This window comes from Lacerta agilis, chromosome 9, assembly GCF_009819535.1.
Source record: "Lacerta agilis isolate rLacAgi1 chromosome 9, rLacAgi1.pri, whole genome shotgun sequence".
Taxonomy (NCBI): Eukaryota; Metazoa; Chordata; class Lepidosauria; order Squamata; family Lacertidae; genus Lacerta; species Lacerta agilis.
In genome coordinates this window covers 74,492,714-74,508,703 of record NC_046320.1, presented here as the reverse complement: position 1 = coordinate 74,508,703, position 15,990 = coordinate 74,492,714, and the positions used below count along the sequence as shown (strand labels likewise).

At 55.6% G+C, this 15,990-nt stretch overlaps 2 protein-coding genes across 2 annotated transcripts; both read right to left on the bottom strand.

Moving 5' to 3' along the window:
* Window positions 1–5,751: 5,751 nt before the first annotated feature.
* Window positions 5,752–10,014, bottom strand: LOC117053453 (neurofilament light polypeptide-like). Its single transcript, XM_033161175.1, has 3 exons — window positions 8,775–10,014; window positions 7,080–7,204; window positions 5,752–6,108 (listed from the first exon to the last, which is right to left on the bottom strand). The coding sequence occupies exons 1-3, from the start codon at window positions 9,792–9,794 to the stop codon at window positions 6,042–6,044; spliced, it is 1,212 nt and encodes a 403-aa protein (XP_033017066.1). The 5' UTR covers window positions 9,795–10,014; the 3' UTR covers window positions 5,752–6,041.
* A 2,335-nt stretch (window positions 10,015–12,349) lies between these two features.
* On the bottom strand, window positions 12,350–15,639 carry TLX2 (T cell leukemia homeobox 2). The gene is made up of 3 exons (XM_033161176.1): window positions 14,847–15,639; window positions 13,286–13,523; window positions 12,350–12,708 (listed from the first exon to the last, which is right to left on the bottom strand). The coding sequence occupies exons 1-3, from the start codon at window positions 15,256–15,258 to the stop codon at window positions 12,489–12,491; spliced, it is 870 nt and encodes a 289-aa protein (XP_033017067.1). The 5' UTR covers window positions 15,259–15,639; the 3' UTR covers window positions 12,350–12,488.
* Window positions 15,640–15,990: the final 351 nt, after the last annotated feature.

The following is a 15,990-nucleotide window of genomic DNA, read 5'->3' as shown; positions in this document are numbered from 1 at the left end:
GGACGCCTGACGGGACGCTGCTGCAGCCTATTTTGGGGGACTCAGCCAGCGACCTCTCCACAGCAGCTGCCTTGCAAGCCTCCAGCTCTCCAATGAGCTTCATCTTCCTCCTCCCCCTCTGCTTTTGTACCTCTCCTTTCAGCTGGGGGGCTACTGGCGGGGCAGAATGTATCCTTGTCTCCATGTTGATGCTTGAGAGGTGTGTTTTCAGGAGCCTGTTCCTGGGGCTGCAATCTGTTTCAACTTTTTAATTCTGAATCTTAAATCCATCATTTATTTATTTATAAAAATGTTCATCTACTGCTGTGGCAGTAAAGAAAAATACTAAAACTGTTTACAGCAATAAAAGGTAAAAACCTTAACTGTTTTGGACGCGTGTGCTCTTAATTGCCTGCGGAGGCTGGTGGAATAGAAATTGCTGCAGCGCCCCCTGGAACCTCCTCCTGACAAAGTGGAGGTAATAAATTTACCGCATCCCATGCCAGTGCGGGGGGAAAATTAGCCCCAATTTCAAGTATAAAGAGCTGGTCTTCTTTCGTGGCTTCCAATAGATAACCACCTCCTTCCACCAGATAAACTTGGACCCATTAAGTGTGGGATATAGCACTTCTAGAACTCTGAACTCAGAATTTGAGGGTGATAAGAGGAATAACAAAGAAATATGGGCTTGACTCCATATGGTCTTGGTCTATATCACTTACTAACAGTGGTAAAAAAAATCTCCCTCCCACCTCTGTCCCAGCAGCCACTATGGAGAAAGTATCTTAATGCTTTAGATGGAAGTAAACCCTGTGGGTGGGAGCTTAATCAGTAATGTGAAAGACTTTCCAAGTCTGTTTTGATGCCATGTGGATGACTGCATACAAGACTTAACATCTGTACATGCATTTTTTCTGGAATAATGCTTGTAATTGTTTTTAAATTTTTCAATAAAGTTCATGCATGAAAGGGGAAACCTGAGCCCTGAGCTCCAGTTGTCAGAGTGAGTGTGCCTTAGCAGGCTCAGCTCCCTCCTCCCCTCCCATCTCTTTTTTCCTCTCACTGCTTCCTGGAACAAGTGAACTGAATCTCTCTAAAAGGGTTGCCAGCCCAAAGACTGCATGATCCTTTTTATAAGGAAACAAAGCACTTTTATTTTTAAGTCATTCTGGAAACTTTTCATATTTGCTTTACTGCCAGCAGATGGAGACTAGTTCACCGTAACATCTGGAAACTGTAAAATTTCACTTCTCTGCAAATCTAAATTTCTGTGATTTATTCTAGCCTAAGCATTGTTGCAAAAGTTGGGCGCCACTTCCACTCTCTGCCAAGCAGTAGCAAGATTCCCTGGAGGGTTACAGGCACAAACTCAGGGTTGTGTTCCCATTGGGAAGATTGAGGTGCAGCAGAGGCTGGTGTCTTTAAGAAATATGGTTTATTGACACATTTCAACACCTATCAGTCTACAGTGGAGGAGGGGTTGCAGAACATTATGCCCCAAGAGAGCAGGATCTGGCTCAACCCCCAACCCAGCCATGATGCAGAGTAAAATCTAGTGCTCTGAATTAGGGTAGGGGGAGTGGTACCCTCTGATGTTTTGTGTCAGCCTCCCTATTGTTTCTGGAAGGCTTCTTGGGTCATGAGATAAAATGGGGGTGAGGAAGTCAGCACATGACTTTCATTAAGACCCTCCTCTTTTTCCCTATGATTCAAGCAGCAGAGACCTACCTTGCCAGACTGAGAATAATGTGAGATATCTCCTCTGCTGGAAGGATGAGTTGCCAAAATCAGAGCTCATGTGATGCCAAGGCACAGAGAGAGATTGTTCTCAGCAACCAGATGCAATGACAGAAATATACCAGGGGTGGGCAGTGCAAATCCACACAGCCCAGCCAGAGGGAGAGAAGAGGGGACCGCTTCAGGTGGCCAAATTTGGCTGCCCTGAAAGAGCAGTCCCTGGTTAGGAGACAATGAATGTATTCTTTTGTATTTTTACTGCAAAGGAGGGGATGGAGGACTTAAGAGTTTGCAGTGCCAAAAAAGCTAGCATGGCCTTGGGTAACTGTACCTGCTCAGAGTGTAAGGACATTATTTGCTGCTGCTGCTCATGCAGAAAAGCCACCTTGAGCCAAGCCTGAGCAACAGAGGCATCTCCCACAAGGTCTGGCTGCTGCAGCAACAGAGGCTCTTGAGGGCCACACTCTCTAGGGCTAGGCTGCTGTGGTTTGTGGGGACGGGAGCAACCTCACTGGAGGGGCTGCAGCTGCTTGTAGCACTGCAGGAGTAATAAAATAAAATAAAATAAAATAAAATAAAATAAAATAATTATTTATACCCAGCCACTCTGGGCTGCTTCCAACAAAAGATTACAATAAAACATTCTATTAAACATTAAAAGCTTCCCTAAACAGGGCTGCCTTCAGATGTCTTCTAAACGTCAGGTAGCTGTTTATTTCCTTGACATCTGATGGGAGGGCACTCCACAGGGTGAGTGCCACTACCGAGAAAGCCCTCTGCCTGCTCCCCTGTAACTTCACTTCTCACAGTTGAGGGAACTTCTAGAAGGCCCTCGGTGCTGGACCTCAGTGTCCGGGCTGAACGATGGGGGTGGAGACGCTCCTTCAGGTATCCAGGTCCGAAGCCATTTAGGGCTTTAAAGGTCAGCACCAACACTTTGAATTGTTCAATCTTCAAACATTGGATTGAATCTTCAGGAGGCACCCTGAAGATTCAATCTTGTCCATAATGGAGACACTGGGCAAGTTCCTCCAGAGAACTGGGGAGACCAAGTGCCTAAAAATCAGAGTTGGAAGGGATCCCAAGGGACATCTAGTCCCGCCCCCTGAAATCCAGGAATCACAGCTATAGAATCCCTGGCAGATGGTCATCCTAACTCTGCTTAAAAACCTCCAATGAAATAGAATCATAGACTTGTACATTTTCCAGCGAACTGCAGGGGGTTGGATTCTATGAAACTCTGGAAAGCTGCTGCCTGCCGGTGTAGGCAACACTGGGTTAGATGAGCAAAAGACCCCTCCACTCTTTCACTTCCCCCTCACACCTCGGGTTCAAGAGCCTCAGGCACACATAATTTCATAAATGTTTATTGATCCGATTCTGTCACAGACATAAAATGGGAGCAGCTGGTGAAGCGAAAGGGACTGCAGGCCTGATTCTGCCTGTGTGTGTGCATGTGTGTGTGGGGGGGTTGTCTTCATTCCTTGCCCTTTGTATTTAGATTCACCTCCCCCTCCCTTGAGCCCCACCTGCCTCCCACAGCCCACCTCTGACAAACTCCCTCCCCCACCTAATTATGCCCTTTTAAAATGTGTTGAAGGATTATTGGGTTTCTTGTTTTTGTTTTTATTATGTATTTTGTGTTTTTATATTACCGTATTGGCCTGAATATAAGCTGCACCTTTAAAATTGGAGGAGGGAAAAGGGAAAAAGGGGGGGGGAACCCCAAATATAAGCCGCTCCATTCCTCGCTACTCCTGGCTCCATACTGGGAGGCAGGGCGGGGGAGCCGCCCTGTGTTGCTGGCACCTTTCCCTTTCCTTGCTCTCTCCCTTCCTGGACCAACAGAAAAATTATATGACAAAATTAAAAAATTCCTTCCAGTAGCACGAAAGCTCATACCAATGACAAACTTACCAGTAGTTGGTCTCTAAGGTGCTACTGGAAGGATATTTTTTTTATTTTGTTTCAACTACGGCAGACCAACACGGCTACCTACCTGTAACTTAATTAATATTGATATTGATAACAATAATAAACAACCCCCTTTCCCGTAATCCAGATCCTTTGCTTGGATCTCCACAGCAATTATTAGAGGCCAGCCCATTTTTCTAAGGAGGGCCATCCATCCAGGCCAGCATCTGGTTCTCACAGTGGCTGACCAGATGAGGGAGCCCACAAGTGTGGCAACAAAAGCCAAAAAGTGGCAGAGGGAAAGCGTGTGCAGAAAGTGCTTTGGAGAAGGGAGTCTCCAGGAAAAGAGGGTCTTGAGCCAGAAGCAGCCCCTAAGGAGTGGGAGGATGTTCCTTTACAGCAGCAGGGGATGGGAATGGAAGAGGCAGGGGTCTTTAGGACCACTGCAAATCCCGCCCCCAGCGCACGTCATTGAGGAAAGGGGTGAGGTGGGATGGGAACGCTGTATCCAGGTTTGCGAACTGCCTCTGCAGGGACCTGGGCTTCCCTGTGGAAGGTCAGCCTGTGGGCAGAGGAGAGAAGAAAGGGGACCTCTCCTCACCCTGCTGGGGTCAGCAGAGGAAGGGGCTAAGGGACCTTGCACCCTCACACCCCCTGCATTAGGAGGCTGCAGCCTCACTGGTCTGCTGGCAGGTGGGGGGCATTGTGGGAATAGAGGGCAGCTTCTCTTCCCAAAGGTGGGGGCTGCAGCCTTCCCAGAGCATCCCAGCTGTTGGGGTGCTTCTAAGGACACAGCCCCAAACAGGGCGGTCTGGGGAGCAGGCAGCCTCTCTCCCTCAGCCCCGGCTGCATTGCCTGGGAGGGGGCTGTGGGGGGTCATTGCGTGCAGTTTCACCCCCCAGTATCCGGAGGGGGCCACGGTGCGTGTGCATATTTGAGGCTCTGGTTTCCCAGGGCATAGTGCTTGAACGGGGGGGGGGGGCATCCCACCCCCATTGACCTCAAAGGAGAACTGGGCAGAGGTGGGGCTGTTTATTCCAAGTCCGGGAGAGGGGAGGGAGGGGAGGGGAAATCCCAGTATATTATTATTATTATTATTATTATTATTATTATTATTATTATTATTATTATTAGAATTCATATACCGCCCTATACCCTATATCTGCACCATGCACGTATACAGGGGTAGGAGCAGCTGCTTCCAACTTAGAAATAACAGCAACTCTCTCTTCTCAAACCTTTGGCTCCCAGGAGCAATCCTCAATCTGAGGACGGGAATGTTTCTGCTAAATACGCACCATTAAAAGCACTTTTTAAGGGTGGGCGTTCCCTCTTAAGTACAACCTGTGCCGCATTTCTCTTCCACGTGGAGCCTCAAAACCCCTTTAGCAGGTGAGCCACTTTCACCAACACATTTTGCACATTCTGCAAAATGAAAACTTTGTGTTTCTGTCCTGTTCCCTCCTTCCTTGTGTCTTTTTGATTATAAACCTGAGGACAGAGAGATACTGTATTGGTTTTTTGTTTGTTTACAGATTAGGGAGAAGTTCTGAGAGCCTTTCAGACCAAAGAGCTGGGCTGGATTAAGGCCTTGGCTAACGGGGGGGGGGGAGCACTACTCCACCCTCAACTCTGAACCCACACATATGAAATACTCCAAATAATTAAATGCCCTTCTTTCCTTGGAAGCCCTGCTAGGCCCCCCCCCAGTCCCAATTCTGGGCAGCCCCCACTGGCCCTGCTCCACAGTCCCCATGGGACAGCATCAGCTTCCCGTCTGCAGGGTCCGCACGGACTCCTCCCACAGGCACGGGGGGGGGAGCCATGCAGCCCTCAAAGTGGGAGCAGCAGTGCAGCCCCTTCCCCTTACAGAGACCCCTTCACTCAGCTAATGCAAGGAGGCAGCCACGCCCCTGACACAGCCCCCCCCACTATGCGTCCCAATTAGCCCAGACCTTGCTGAAAACACCTTAAGTAGTACAAAACATAAGACCCCGCCTCCGTGCACCCAGTTTCAGGTTGCAAGCCTGCTTGTTTCCTGCTTGTTTTCCTCCCAAGGTGAGAGCAGTGAGGGGTTTAAGAAAAGGGATGGGGGGCAGCCTCACTGCAGGGGAAGGGGCTGCCTCTTGAACCAGGAGGGTCACACACACACACACACACACACAGTGGCATCTCATGGCAGATGGAAAAGAGCAGAGCTGGATGAGCAGGGGGTGAGGCTGGCCTGGGGAACCGGCTCCTCCACCCTCCCCAGAGCCATGGGGGACACCCAGTTCCAAGGCCAGCTGGGCACCAGCCCACCCACTGAGGGTGCAAGCAACTTGATGGGGAGGCAGGGAGGTTCAAGGGGCAAGGACGAGAAGGAGGATGGTCATCAGAGGAGATTCCTTCACTCCCGACAGAGCCACCTGTCACTTCATCAGGGGTGGCAAGGAGGAAGAAGAGGTCCACCACATCTCCTCCCCTTCCAGCAGTTTCCTGAAAAAGAAAGGGGGGGGCAAAGGGAGTTTACTACACCTCAGCCTCGGACAAGGAGCTCAGCCACAGAACACAAGCTTTGAATGCAAAAGATTCTAGATTATACAGAGTAGGCCAGAGCTTATTTTGGGGTTCAGGGACAGATGAACTCCAGTCTCTTATTAAGTGCCCTAATTGAGGCTGTTTTAAACTTTGGCACACACAAAAAGGAGACGGGAACCAGATTCAGCCTTCTTGGAACAATTTGACTGCCCTTTCTGTCAGTTTGCATTTCTTAGTACAGAAAGTATTGAGCTGATGTGTAGAGATATTTCCTATTCTAATTAATTCAAGAGGGTCCTGGAAGCTTCTCTGTGTGAAAGAAACAAGCAGAAGGTTCTTGATGTTTGGGTTATTGCTTCCAAGAAATTGAGTACAGCTGGCTTAAACTGGTCCTGTTATCTTTTTCTGTCAAGGTCATGCTGACCATAATAGTAAGACCCGAAGGAAGCCTGGGTTTCACTTTCTCTTTCTGTCTCTCTTTAGTTCTGTATATAGTATGCTTAGTGTTAAGGTTGAGTCTTCTTATAAGTTACTGTAAGTTTAAGTTAAGTTTGCTGCAAATGAATTTCTTATGGACAGGGCCAATCCTGAATGTATTGGATTTGTGACCATTATGCTCATTTGCCTTCAGTAGCAGTAAAGCTCTGCTGGATGAAATATTCATTGCCTCTGGTCTATTTCTTGGGAATCCTGCAATGTGTTTAAGTTTTTACTCCACTAACTATATGTTGGAGTTCTGCTCTGGATCAATATTGAATAGAATAAATGACACTTCCTCCTTTTGCCATAACAGAGAACATATTTTACAGCCACCCATACACATGTGGGCAAAGGCACGGCATGGGACACCCAGGGAGTCAAGGAGCACCCAGCCCTGTAGCCTCAAGCACAGAAGTGCCAGGTGGAGGCAGGCCTGCTGCATCCCTTACCTGTAGGCAGCAATCTCTATGTCCAGGGCCATCTTGACGTTCAGCAGCTCCTGGTATTCACGCATGTAGCGAGCCATTTCTTCCTTGGCTTCCGAGATCTCCTGCTCCAGTTCTGCCACTCTCTCCTGGGGGTGGGGGTGGGGTAAAGGAAAAAGGGGAGACTGTAGGCTGCAACTGATGAGAGCCACCCCCTGAACATTAACCCCTGAGAGCACAGAAGTCCCCACCTCTCCCCTCTCTCACACACACAGCTCTGAACTACAGCTGGAAGCAGGAGTTTCTCTTTTCCCATTCCTGCAAGAGTGCCAAGACCACCTTCTCCAGGGCGATCACCAGCCCACCACCCTGCAGTTCCTAAGAACGGTGCTTAAGCACGGAGCCGTAGCTGAAGTAGGAGGGGGGGGAGAGAGAGGAGACACCTGCCTCTTGCACTCCCATAAACACAGAATCGTAGAGTTGGAAGGGACCCCAAAGGTCATCTAATTCCCTTGTCCCCAGGATACAAGACCTCCCAGCCTCATTTGTCCCCTTGACCTCATTTCCCTCCATTGACCTCTCACCACCACACACAACCACTTGCCCTGACCTTCTGATTTCTGCCTCTTTGCCCACTCAGCCGCTTTTCTTTCCTCCAGGCCCTGTGGGAGGTTTTAATCTCAGCCAAACTAGCCTCTCATTTCTCACCTTGGCTGGGCATTTCAGGCCAGGCCATTTAAATGTTGGCCAGAAGAGCTCCATGAAGGTACAGAAGCCCAGGCAGCATTGCAGGAAAGGGGTGGGGGTGGGGGCATTCAAAGCCAGCCAGTTCCTAACCTAATAGCCACTTAATCTGCCACACATGGGAGGTTTAACCTGACAGGCCTACATCATTAAATCAATCTGACTATTAATAATAGAGGAGCTGTAAGTGGTTGTGGGGCCATCCTGCCAACGCACCTCTGCCTTCTCTCCCTGAAGAAGCCAGTCCACGGAGGTCCAGGAGGCGAGTGGAGGCAGGAGAAGGAGCCCTGCACCTTAACCAAACTCTGAGACCTAGCGAAAGCTGGACACTAGAAGAAACCGGGCAAGGGCCTAAGAACCACCACATACACTGAACAGGAGTCTGACATAAGGAACCCCCTACCCATCCATGAATCTGATGTGCGCCAAGGGAGACAGAGGGACAGGGCAGAGAAGAGAAGCTGCCTGGAAGACAAGAGCATCCCAAGGGCTCCTGGCACTACACATGTGGTGCTAGAAGGAGGATTTGGGAGCCATCTTGGACGGACTGTTCAAACCTTTCCTCAAAGATGTCCATATCACCGACAGCTATAAAATCCCCACAGAATTGTGCTGGCTGGAGATTTGGGCTGTAGCGAGGCTGAATCCGGAGGAGGCAGCAGAAGGGGAGGCCCTTCTAGAGTTGCCAACATGGCGCCCTCTAGATGCTGCTAGGACTCCAAGTCCCAGCATCCCAAGTGTCAGACATATGGAGGCCCCCTTTGACTCCCCTGCCAGATGAGCAGGGTTCCCAGTCCTTCCGGCGGAGATGGGGGGCAAGTCGCCGCTTTCTCTTAATCTGGAAGGACCCCATTGCAGGCGCCGAGAGCAGGAAGAGCTCCATTTGGAGCCCCCGCCGCAGAGGGAGAGGCGCATCAGGAGGACCCGCGTGCTTGAAGACCGAGAGCGGCGGCCCTCTAGCCCTCCCGGTCTTACCTGGCAGCGAGCCACCTCGGCTCCCTGCTGGCCCTCCAGGCTCTCCAGCTGCTTGTGGAGGGAGTCGATGGCGCCGCGCAAGGTCTCGATCTCCGCCGAGCGGGTCTGCAGCAGCCGCCGGTACTCGACGGTCTCCTGGCGGATGCTGTGCACGGCCTCCTGGTTGCGGCTGGCCAGCTCGGCCACGGAGGCGAACTTGGAGCGGTACCACTCCTCCGCCGTCTGCATGTTCTTCGCCGCCAGGCTCTCGTACTGGGAGCGGATGTCGCGCAGCGCGGCGGAGATGTCGGGCCGAGCAGCAGCCGCCGCCGGGGCGCCCTCCACCGCCACCCGGGTGGCCGCGGCCAGCTCGGCTTGGGCCACCAGCTCGGCCCGCTCCTCGTCCAGGAGCTTTTGCAGGAAGGCCAGCTCGGCTCGCAGGGAGCCGGCCGCCCCGTCGGCGTCACAGGTGGCCAGCGCGGCCCGGGCGGCTTCTTCGCGCACGCGGCTCAGCGTCTCCTCGGCGTCCAGGCGCCGGCGCGCCTCCTGGGCGCAGCGCTCGCGGAGCTGGCCGCAGGTGAGGCGCAGACGGTCGCGCTCTGCCTCCAGGCGCGCCTTGTCGCCGGCCTCGGCGTCCAGCAGGGTCCGCAGGGCGCGCGCTTCTTGCTGGTAGAGCTGAGGCAGCCGCGCCGGGGCCCGCTGCTGCCGCCGCAGCGCCTCCAGCTCCAGCAGCAGCGCCCGGTTCCGGTGCTCCAGGTCCCGCACCCGCTCGATGTAGGTGGCGAAGCGGTCGTTGAGGTCCACCAGCTGCTCCTTCTCCTGGGCGCGCAGCCCCAGCAGCTCCGCGTTCAGGTTGCTCACCTGCGCCAGGTCCAGGCGTTCCAAGGGGTCAGTCAAGGGGCCGAGCGCGGAGGCCGAGAGGCGAGCCGAGCGCCGCGGCACCGGGGAGCAGAAGCTGGCTCGAACGGAGCGCGACGCCCCACCGCCTCCGCCGCGGTAATCCTCCCACGGCTTACGCCAACCAAAGCCCTCGGAGTCCATCGTGGCGCCCGAAGGGACAGAGGACGCAGAACTGCCCTCCAAGCGCGGCGACTGGAGCCTCGCGGTGTCCCTGCTGCGCTGCCCACTAGCCCTCCCGGCCCAGCTCTGCGCCAACTGCGAACTGCGGCAGAACGGGCCGCCTTTATATAGGGGCAGAGCGAGGCAGCCTGGGCAGCCAATCAGGGCGCTCTGCAGCAGGGGCAGGAGAATTCGCTGGTTCTCGGAGGAAAGGCACTGGAAAGGGGAGCGGGAGGGAGCCGGTGTTTCTGCCACCCACCCACCCACGCGGGCGGGCACGTGTTTCTGCCACCCACCCACCCACCCACCCTCAGAGAAATATCAAGCGCGTGAGGAAGGTGGAGGTTCCCTCTCCTCGGAGCAGCGCTGTGACATCCACGCGGCTTCTCTCAGCTCTTGAGGAGGGACTGCGGGCATGGGGAGCCGAGAAGACCGCCGAAGCGCTCCTACAAGGCCGCCACTAGAGGGCGGTGGAACAGCGGCAGTCAAGACAGGGTGGGATGCGAGGGGCCCTTAGGTGTCGCTCTCGAGCCGCGGAAGGAGCCTGCCAGCCTACTTCAGCCGCCCTCGGCCCCCCTGGTCAGTTCTACTGACCCGCCCACTCATCACCTGGACAATGCAATGGCCCGCCTTGGGGCGAAGCCGGCAGCTGAGGCCTGCAGGAAACCTCACTGGGAAGCCGGGCTGTGAAGAGAGAAGTGACAGCCGTGTAGCCCCGCCCCCGCCCGCGCGCTGGATGTGCCGGACTGACTGGGCGCGCTGGGTGCGTGGGGACTGTCGCCTTATCCTTGACCTTGACCCACGTCCAATGATAAAAGTGTAAACGCCCTGAGACCTCTGAGTATAGGGCGGTATATAAATTCTGTTGTTGTTGTTAACAACAGCATGAAGAAGAATAAGAGCCCTATACAGTTGGATCTGCTCCATCACCCTGTTCTCGCAGCGGCCAATGGGAAGCCCCAATAGGAAGCGCGACAGCAGCCCTCTCGCTCACTTGCGGGTCGCGGCAGCTGGCCTTCCTACAAGTCAGACCTGCCGCTGCTGTGGAGATATAAGACACAGACATCGCGGCTGGTAGCTATCGGTCCCTCCGGGTTTTCCGTGAGTCGGCGGGTTGGAGTGTGTGTCTTTCGCTTCTTCAGCTAGTGGGCAATAAGAGGAAGAGACGCTTAACAAGGGGGTCGCTGAAATGCCTCAGTTTACCTAGTCCTAGAAGAACACCCAGCCTCGCTTGCACCACAAACGAGGGGCGGGCAGGAGAGATGGGGAATCGGGAGCCCATGAGCTCCTGCCCTACCGCTCTTTGGGAAATTTGCATGGCAATTGGTTCGACCCCTGGGGTCCCTTCCAATTCTGCATTCCCATGATGCTATGAGATAAGTGGAGAGGTGGGGCGCCTGTTTGGGCTTGAGATTCCCGGCCCCTTGGACCCTACCTCTGGGGTCTTCTTCTCCTGCGGCCTCTCGCTGCCTCTTGTTCTGCCTCTGAAGCCCGCTGCAGCGAGGAGGAAGGCGAGGCTTCCCTCGGGCATGGCGGAGCCTCCAGCACCATGGACAGGTCCCGCTGCGCCTGCTCAGAATCCTGCGCTAGTCTTGGTCTGAGCCAGAGCTACAAGTCGGGCCAAGGACAAAAACCTCACCAACATGGGGAGGGCGGCCTACCTGGAGTACTCCAGCCCCAGTCCTGGGGCCAGTTTGCCCGACTCAATCGCAGCTTGACCTCCACCGACCACTCTGGGTGGGTGTGCGCGCGCGTGAGTTCTCCGCTAGGGGGCCCTCTCTGCAGGTTTCAGAAGGATGTTGGCAAGCTGGAAGGTGTGCAGAGGAGGGAGACCAGGACGACGAAGGGTCTGGAAACCAAGCCTGAGTGATGAGGAAAGGTTGAGGGAGTTGGGTATGTTTAGCCTAGAAAAGAGCTGAATTGGCCTCCTCCAGTCACTAAGGACACACCGTTCATACTCATGGAAGACGATGCTACTCGGCTACGAGTAATTGCCAAAGAAGAAGCTTAGAAAAGAGCAGAGGGAGAGGTGATGTTATGGCCATCTTCAGATATCTAAGGAATGGAAGAGGGAGCCAGCTTGCTTTCTGCTGCTCCAGGGGGGAGGATCCGAACCAACCGATTCAAATGGCAATAAATGAGATTCCGACTAAACAATGGGATGATGAACTTTCTGCCAGTAAGAGCTGTTCGGCAGTGGAACAGACTCCCAGGAGAGGTGATGGACTCTCCTCCCTTGGAGGTTTTTAAGCTGAGGTTGGATGGCCACCTGCCAGAGATTTGCGATTCCTGCATTGCAAGGGGTTGAACTAAATGACCCTTGGGTGTCCCTTCCAATTCTACAATTCTGTGATTCTGTGAAGCCCAGTGCTCAGGGCAGGTGATTCAGGGAGGGGAACACAATGCGCTTGCAAACAACCTTTCCGCCGCCGAGGAATAGCTGGATTGGATCCCGGAGAGAGACTTTGACACTTTATTGTGGAAAGAACCAGTCACTATAAATTAGCGCGGGGTGGGGGGAGTGGGGCAGAGGGGGGGGGTGGCTGCCTGGTGATGCCTCTCCAGGGTGAGGTCACAGCACCGAGCGGCGCTCCGCGTGAGGAAAAGGCTTTTCGGCCAGTCCGTGGCGCCCTTCCGCGCCCATGAGCTCGCGGGTCCGTCTCTCTGGCGCTCCGCTCACACCAGGGCCGCCGCCCCGGAGACGGATGTGACCTTGTGCTCCTCGGCCCAGGGCTGCAGGTTCTGCAGGGCGAAGAGCGAGGAGTTGTGCAGGCAGAGCGGGTCCTGCTGCAGTGGCTGCTGCCCCAGGCTCTTCTGGAAGGCCTCTTGTTGGAGATGCAGCATCAGCCGGTTGGCCTGCTGGCGCTCCGCCTCGCGCTCCTCGGCCGTCTGCCGCCTGAGGGGTCGGGGGAGAGGGAGAGGAAGCGGGTGGGCATTAGCGGCAAGGAGGGGCGAGCGAGGGGGCGGCCAGGCTAGAACAAATGGAGGAGGGGAGCGCCTCCCTTTCTGAACAAACAGCGCTGGCAGGTGGGGAGGGGTCGTGTCTCTGGCAATCTCCCACCTGCCTGGGTCTCTCTATACATCCCGCCCCCCGCACTCTTAGCGCTTACAGTGTCCGGAGCGCCTCACCTGCATTTCTCACTCATCATTACAACAACCCTCAGAGGTGGGCCGGTATTATTATCATCAGGACCATTTTGCAAACAGGGTAGGGCTCCCGGCTCTCCTGAGGACCCTCCCCCACTACGGGGTTCAGCTGGGATCTGCGTGGCTTGCAGCCTTTAAAGTTCTCATTAATTTATGGCCAGATAACCATCTTGTATTGTTGAGTATTTTACATTTTTTCTGGTTTTAAATTGCTTTTTATGGGCTTGGGGGGGGGGAGGCTACTGTAAAAAGCTACTGATAAATGAAAATAATCATCATCATAACAATAGTCACAACGGCAGCGACACTCTCTCCTCCCGTCGTACCTCCACTTGGTGCGGCGGTTCTGGAACCAGGTTTTGACTTGGGCGTCGGTCATCTTGAGCGCTTTGGCCAAAGCGGCTCGTTCGGCGGATGCCAGGTACTTCTGCCGGTGAAAGCGCTTCTCCAGCTCGCAGATCTGCGCCCGGGAGAAGGAGGTGCGCGGCTTCTTGCGCTTGGGCGGCGTGCGGTTCTGGTAGGGGTGGCCTATGCGCCGGGCGACGGAGAAAGGCGGCAGGGCGGCTGCGGGCAGAGCGAGAGAGCACGAGACTGGTCACAGAACCATAGAATTTTAAAACTAGAAGGGAATCTCTAAAGTTCATCTAGTCCAACCACCTGCCATGCCCATGGTCAGGGAGGCGATGGAGAAGTCTCCCTCCGGGGACCCCCTTCCCGGGATCACCGACAGAAAGGATCGCATCCCCCACTCAGACCCTGACGTTACTGCGGCTCAGCTGGGAGAGGAGTCTCACCAATCCCTCTCGCCTATTTCCCAGGTCGGAGACGTTTGTACTACCTCTGGGGACCCCATTCCGCCAGGGGGCAGCCGCAGGAACCCCTCCCGTCTCAATCTGAACTCTGGAGATCCAGGCTGCCGTCGCCCCCACCTGCCCAGAATGCCGGCGGCAGGACGAGAGAAGGGCGCAGCACAAGGTGGAAGCGTCCTCAACCCGAATCCTAAGCAAGGAGTCGAGGTGGGAGGGAGTCGAGGGTGAGTGGGCAGATCCTGGCTGCGCCCGCCCCCCTCCTCTCCTGTCCCTCTTCCTGGCAGGTTAGGAGGGCAGGCAGGGGGCAACCGCTTTCGCTCCTGCTGTATCTTCACAGCAATGCGAGTCGGAACCAAACCTTCCCCCTCCCGCTCCCCATCGCCTCCCCCTGCTCCCCACTCACAGAGAACGACTGGAAGTCGCTTGAGGTGGAGCTGGAAGCGAAACTCTTTTGAAGGCGGTTGGCCTAGATGACCCTTGGGTTCCTTTCTAAATCTATAATTCTATGAAAGTCTCCGCCAACTGCGAGGCGAAGAAGTCTCCGAGTGTGGAGCAGAGGGGAGGCAGAGGCATTGCAGAGCGAGACCGAGATTGATGGGAACGGCCCACCGACAGCCTTGCCATACAAGCCCCTCTGTAGCCTTCCTCTCCTGCCTGGCGAAAGTTATTGCGGAAACCTGAAGATCGCGCTCATGTTCTCCTGCCCCTTCCGAAGAATTCAGTTGTTAAAAGGGTTTGGGGCAGGAGAGACCCAGAATGTGGGGAGCCCTCTGGGTTCGGTACCTTCCTTTGGGGGCTGAGCCCCAGGAAGTCTTGGCTCAGATCCAGGAACTTCTGGGCAGGGGTGCCAACTTGAATGGCAATGTCCATCAACTTGGGGGGGGGCTCAAATATTTTATGGGTGGGGCGAAGACCCCTCGACCCTTGGGAGTTGGCTCCTATGCTTCTGAGGAAAGCAGAACAGGGGAGACTCCGCGCGCTGGAGCACCGGGCTCCCTCCGGTAGACCTACTCCTTGACGCGGCCGGGGGTGCCTCAAGTTGCGGGAGGGCCCTGCCATCATGTGAGGCTGTTCTCACCTGCGATCCGGTCCTTGGTCAAGCGCCTGTTGCTCTCCATCCAGGGAAAGGTGAGGCCAGCTCCCCCCGGCTGGGGATGGGCCGCTGCGGAGGGCACTGGCCTGTGCGCGGGCACTCGGATAACTCCGCCGCCGCCGCTGCTGCCAGCCGCTGCCCTGGGAAGTCCGTAAGCACCCAGCGAGCAGGCCGGGTTGTATTCTGCTCCGTAACCGCCGCCGTAGAGTGCCAGGTCGGGCTCCCCGAGGGCCCCGACGGCAGCTCCGCAAGCGCCTTGCTGCTGCTGCTGCTGCTGCTGCTGCTGCTGCGAACAGCCGAGGATCTGGTCGATGCCGAAGCGGATGGGCTCTTGGGGCGGCGGCGGCGGCGGCGTGTGGACGGTCCCCTCCAGCAGCTCCAGGCCCGAGGGTTCCATCCTGCCCTCCTCAGCAGCAGCGGCGACTCAGCTGCCGCATGCCTGCGCCCTGCTCGGGTCCGGGCAGGGGCACCCCGCTCTCGCTGCCTCTTCCAGGGAGCCTTCCCTGACGGCGCGCCCCGGACGGGCCTCGCAGAGCTCACTGCGAGGGTGCATCGCCCCGCGGTGGTCCCATGAGGGGCGGCCGGGTGGCCGAGCGGCCCCTCCGACGGGCGCGGAAGCAGCGGCGCTCTCTCCAGAGGCTGGGCGCGCTGCCGCCTCTGCTCGGCGGCTGGACATACCCGGAGAGCGCCAGGGGCCACGAGACTACGGGCACTTTTCTCCCCGTCTCCATCTCCGCCTGCCAAAATCGCTGCCTCCAACCTTCTGATTGGCGGCCTCTGGCAGTGATTGACAGGCGGACATCCAGAGGGGGCGGGGTGGGGATGATATCAGAAAGAAGCCGCCCAATCCCTGCGCTTCCTCGTTCTCCTCCTCCTCCCCCCGCCCTTCGAGTTGAGGGGTGTCTGGGTGGATCCTGAGGGTGGGGGAAGGTGCTTCCCCGCCGCCACACCAGGGAACTGACGCTTCGGTCACCGGGGCCAGAAATGCGCGGCTCCCCCCCCACCACACACACACACATACACACAAAATAAAAAATAATATTTCTTTGGGTTGCAGAATCCGGACCACTCCAGGCGGACTCCGACAGCGGGAGGGGTGGGGTAGGGGGGTGGGAAAGGGCGGGCGTGC

Excerpts from the sequence above, each read along its gene's own strand:
- LOC117053453 (XM_033161175.1), bottom strand. The coding sequence starts at position 9,794 with ATGGACTCCGAGGGCTTTGGTTGGCGTAAGCCGTGGGAGGATTACCGC. Across the intron at positions 7,205-8,774 it reads CCGAGGTGGCTCGCTGCCAG|GAGAGAGTGGCAGAACTGGA; the intron begins GTAAGACCGGGA and ends CCCCACCCCCAG. Across the intron at positions 6,109-7,079 it reads ATAGAGATTGCTGCCTACAG|GAAACTGCTGGAAGGGGAGG; the intron begins GTAAGGGATGCA and ends TTTCTTTTTCAG.
- TLX2 (XM_033161176.1), bottom strand. The coding sequence starts at position 15,258 with ATGGAACCCTCGGGCCTGGAGCTGCTGGAGGGGACCGTCCACACGCCG. Across the intron at positions 13,524-14,846 it reads GACCAAGGACCGGATCGCAG|CCGCCCTGCCGCCTTTCTCC; the intron begins GTGAGAACAGCC and ends CTCTGCCCGCAG. Across the intron at positions 12,709-13,285 it reads AACCGCCGCACCAAGTGGAG|GCGGCAGACGGCCGAGGAGC; the intron begins GTACGACGGGAG and ends CCGACCCCTCAG.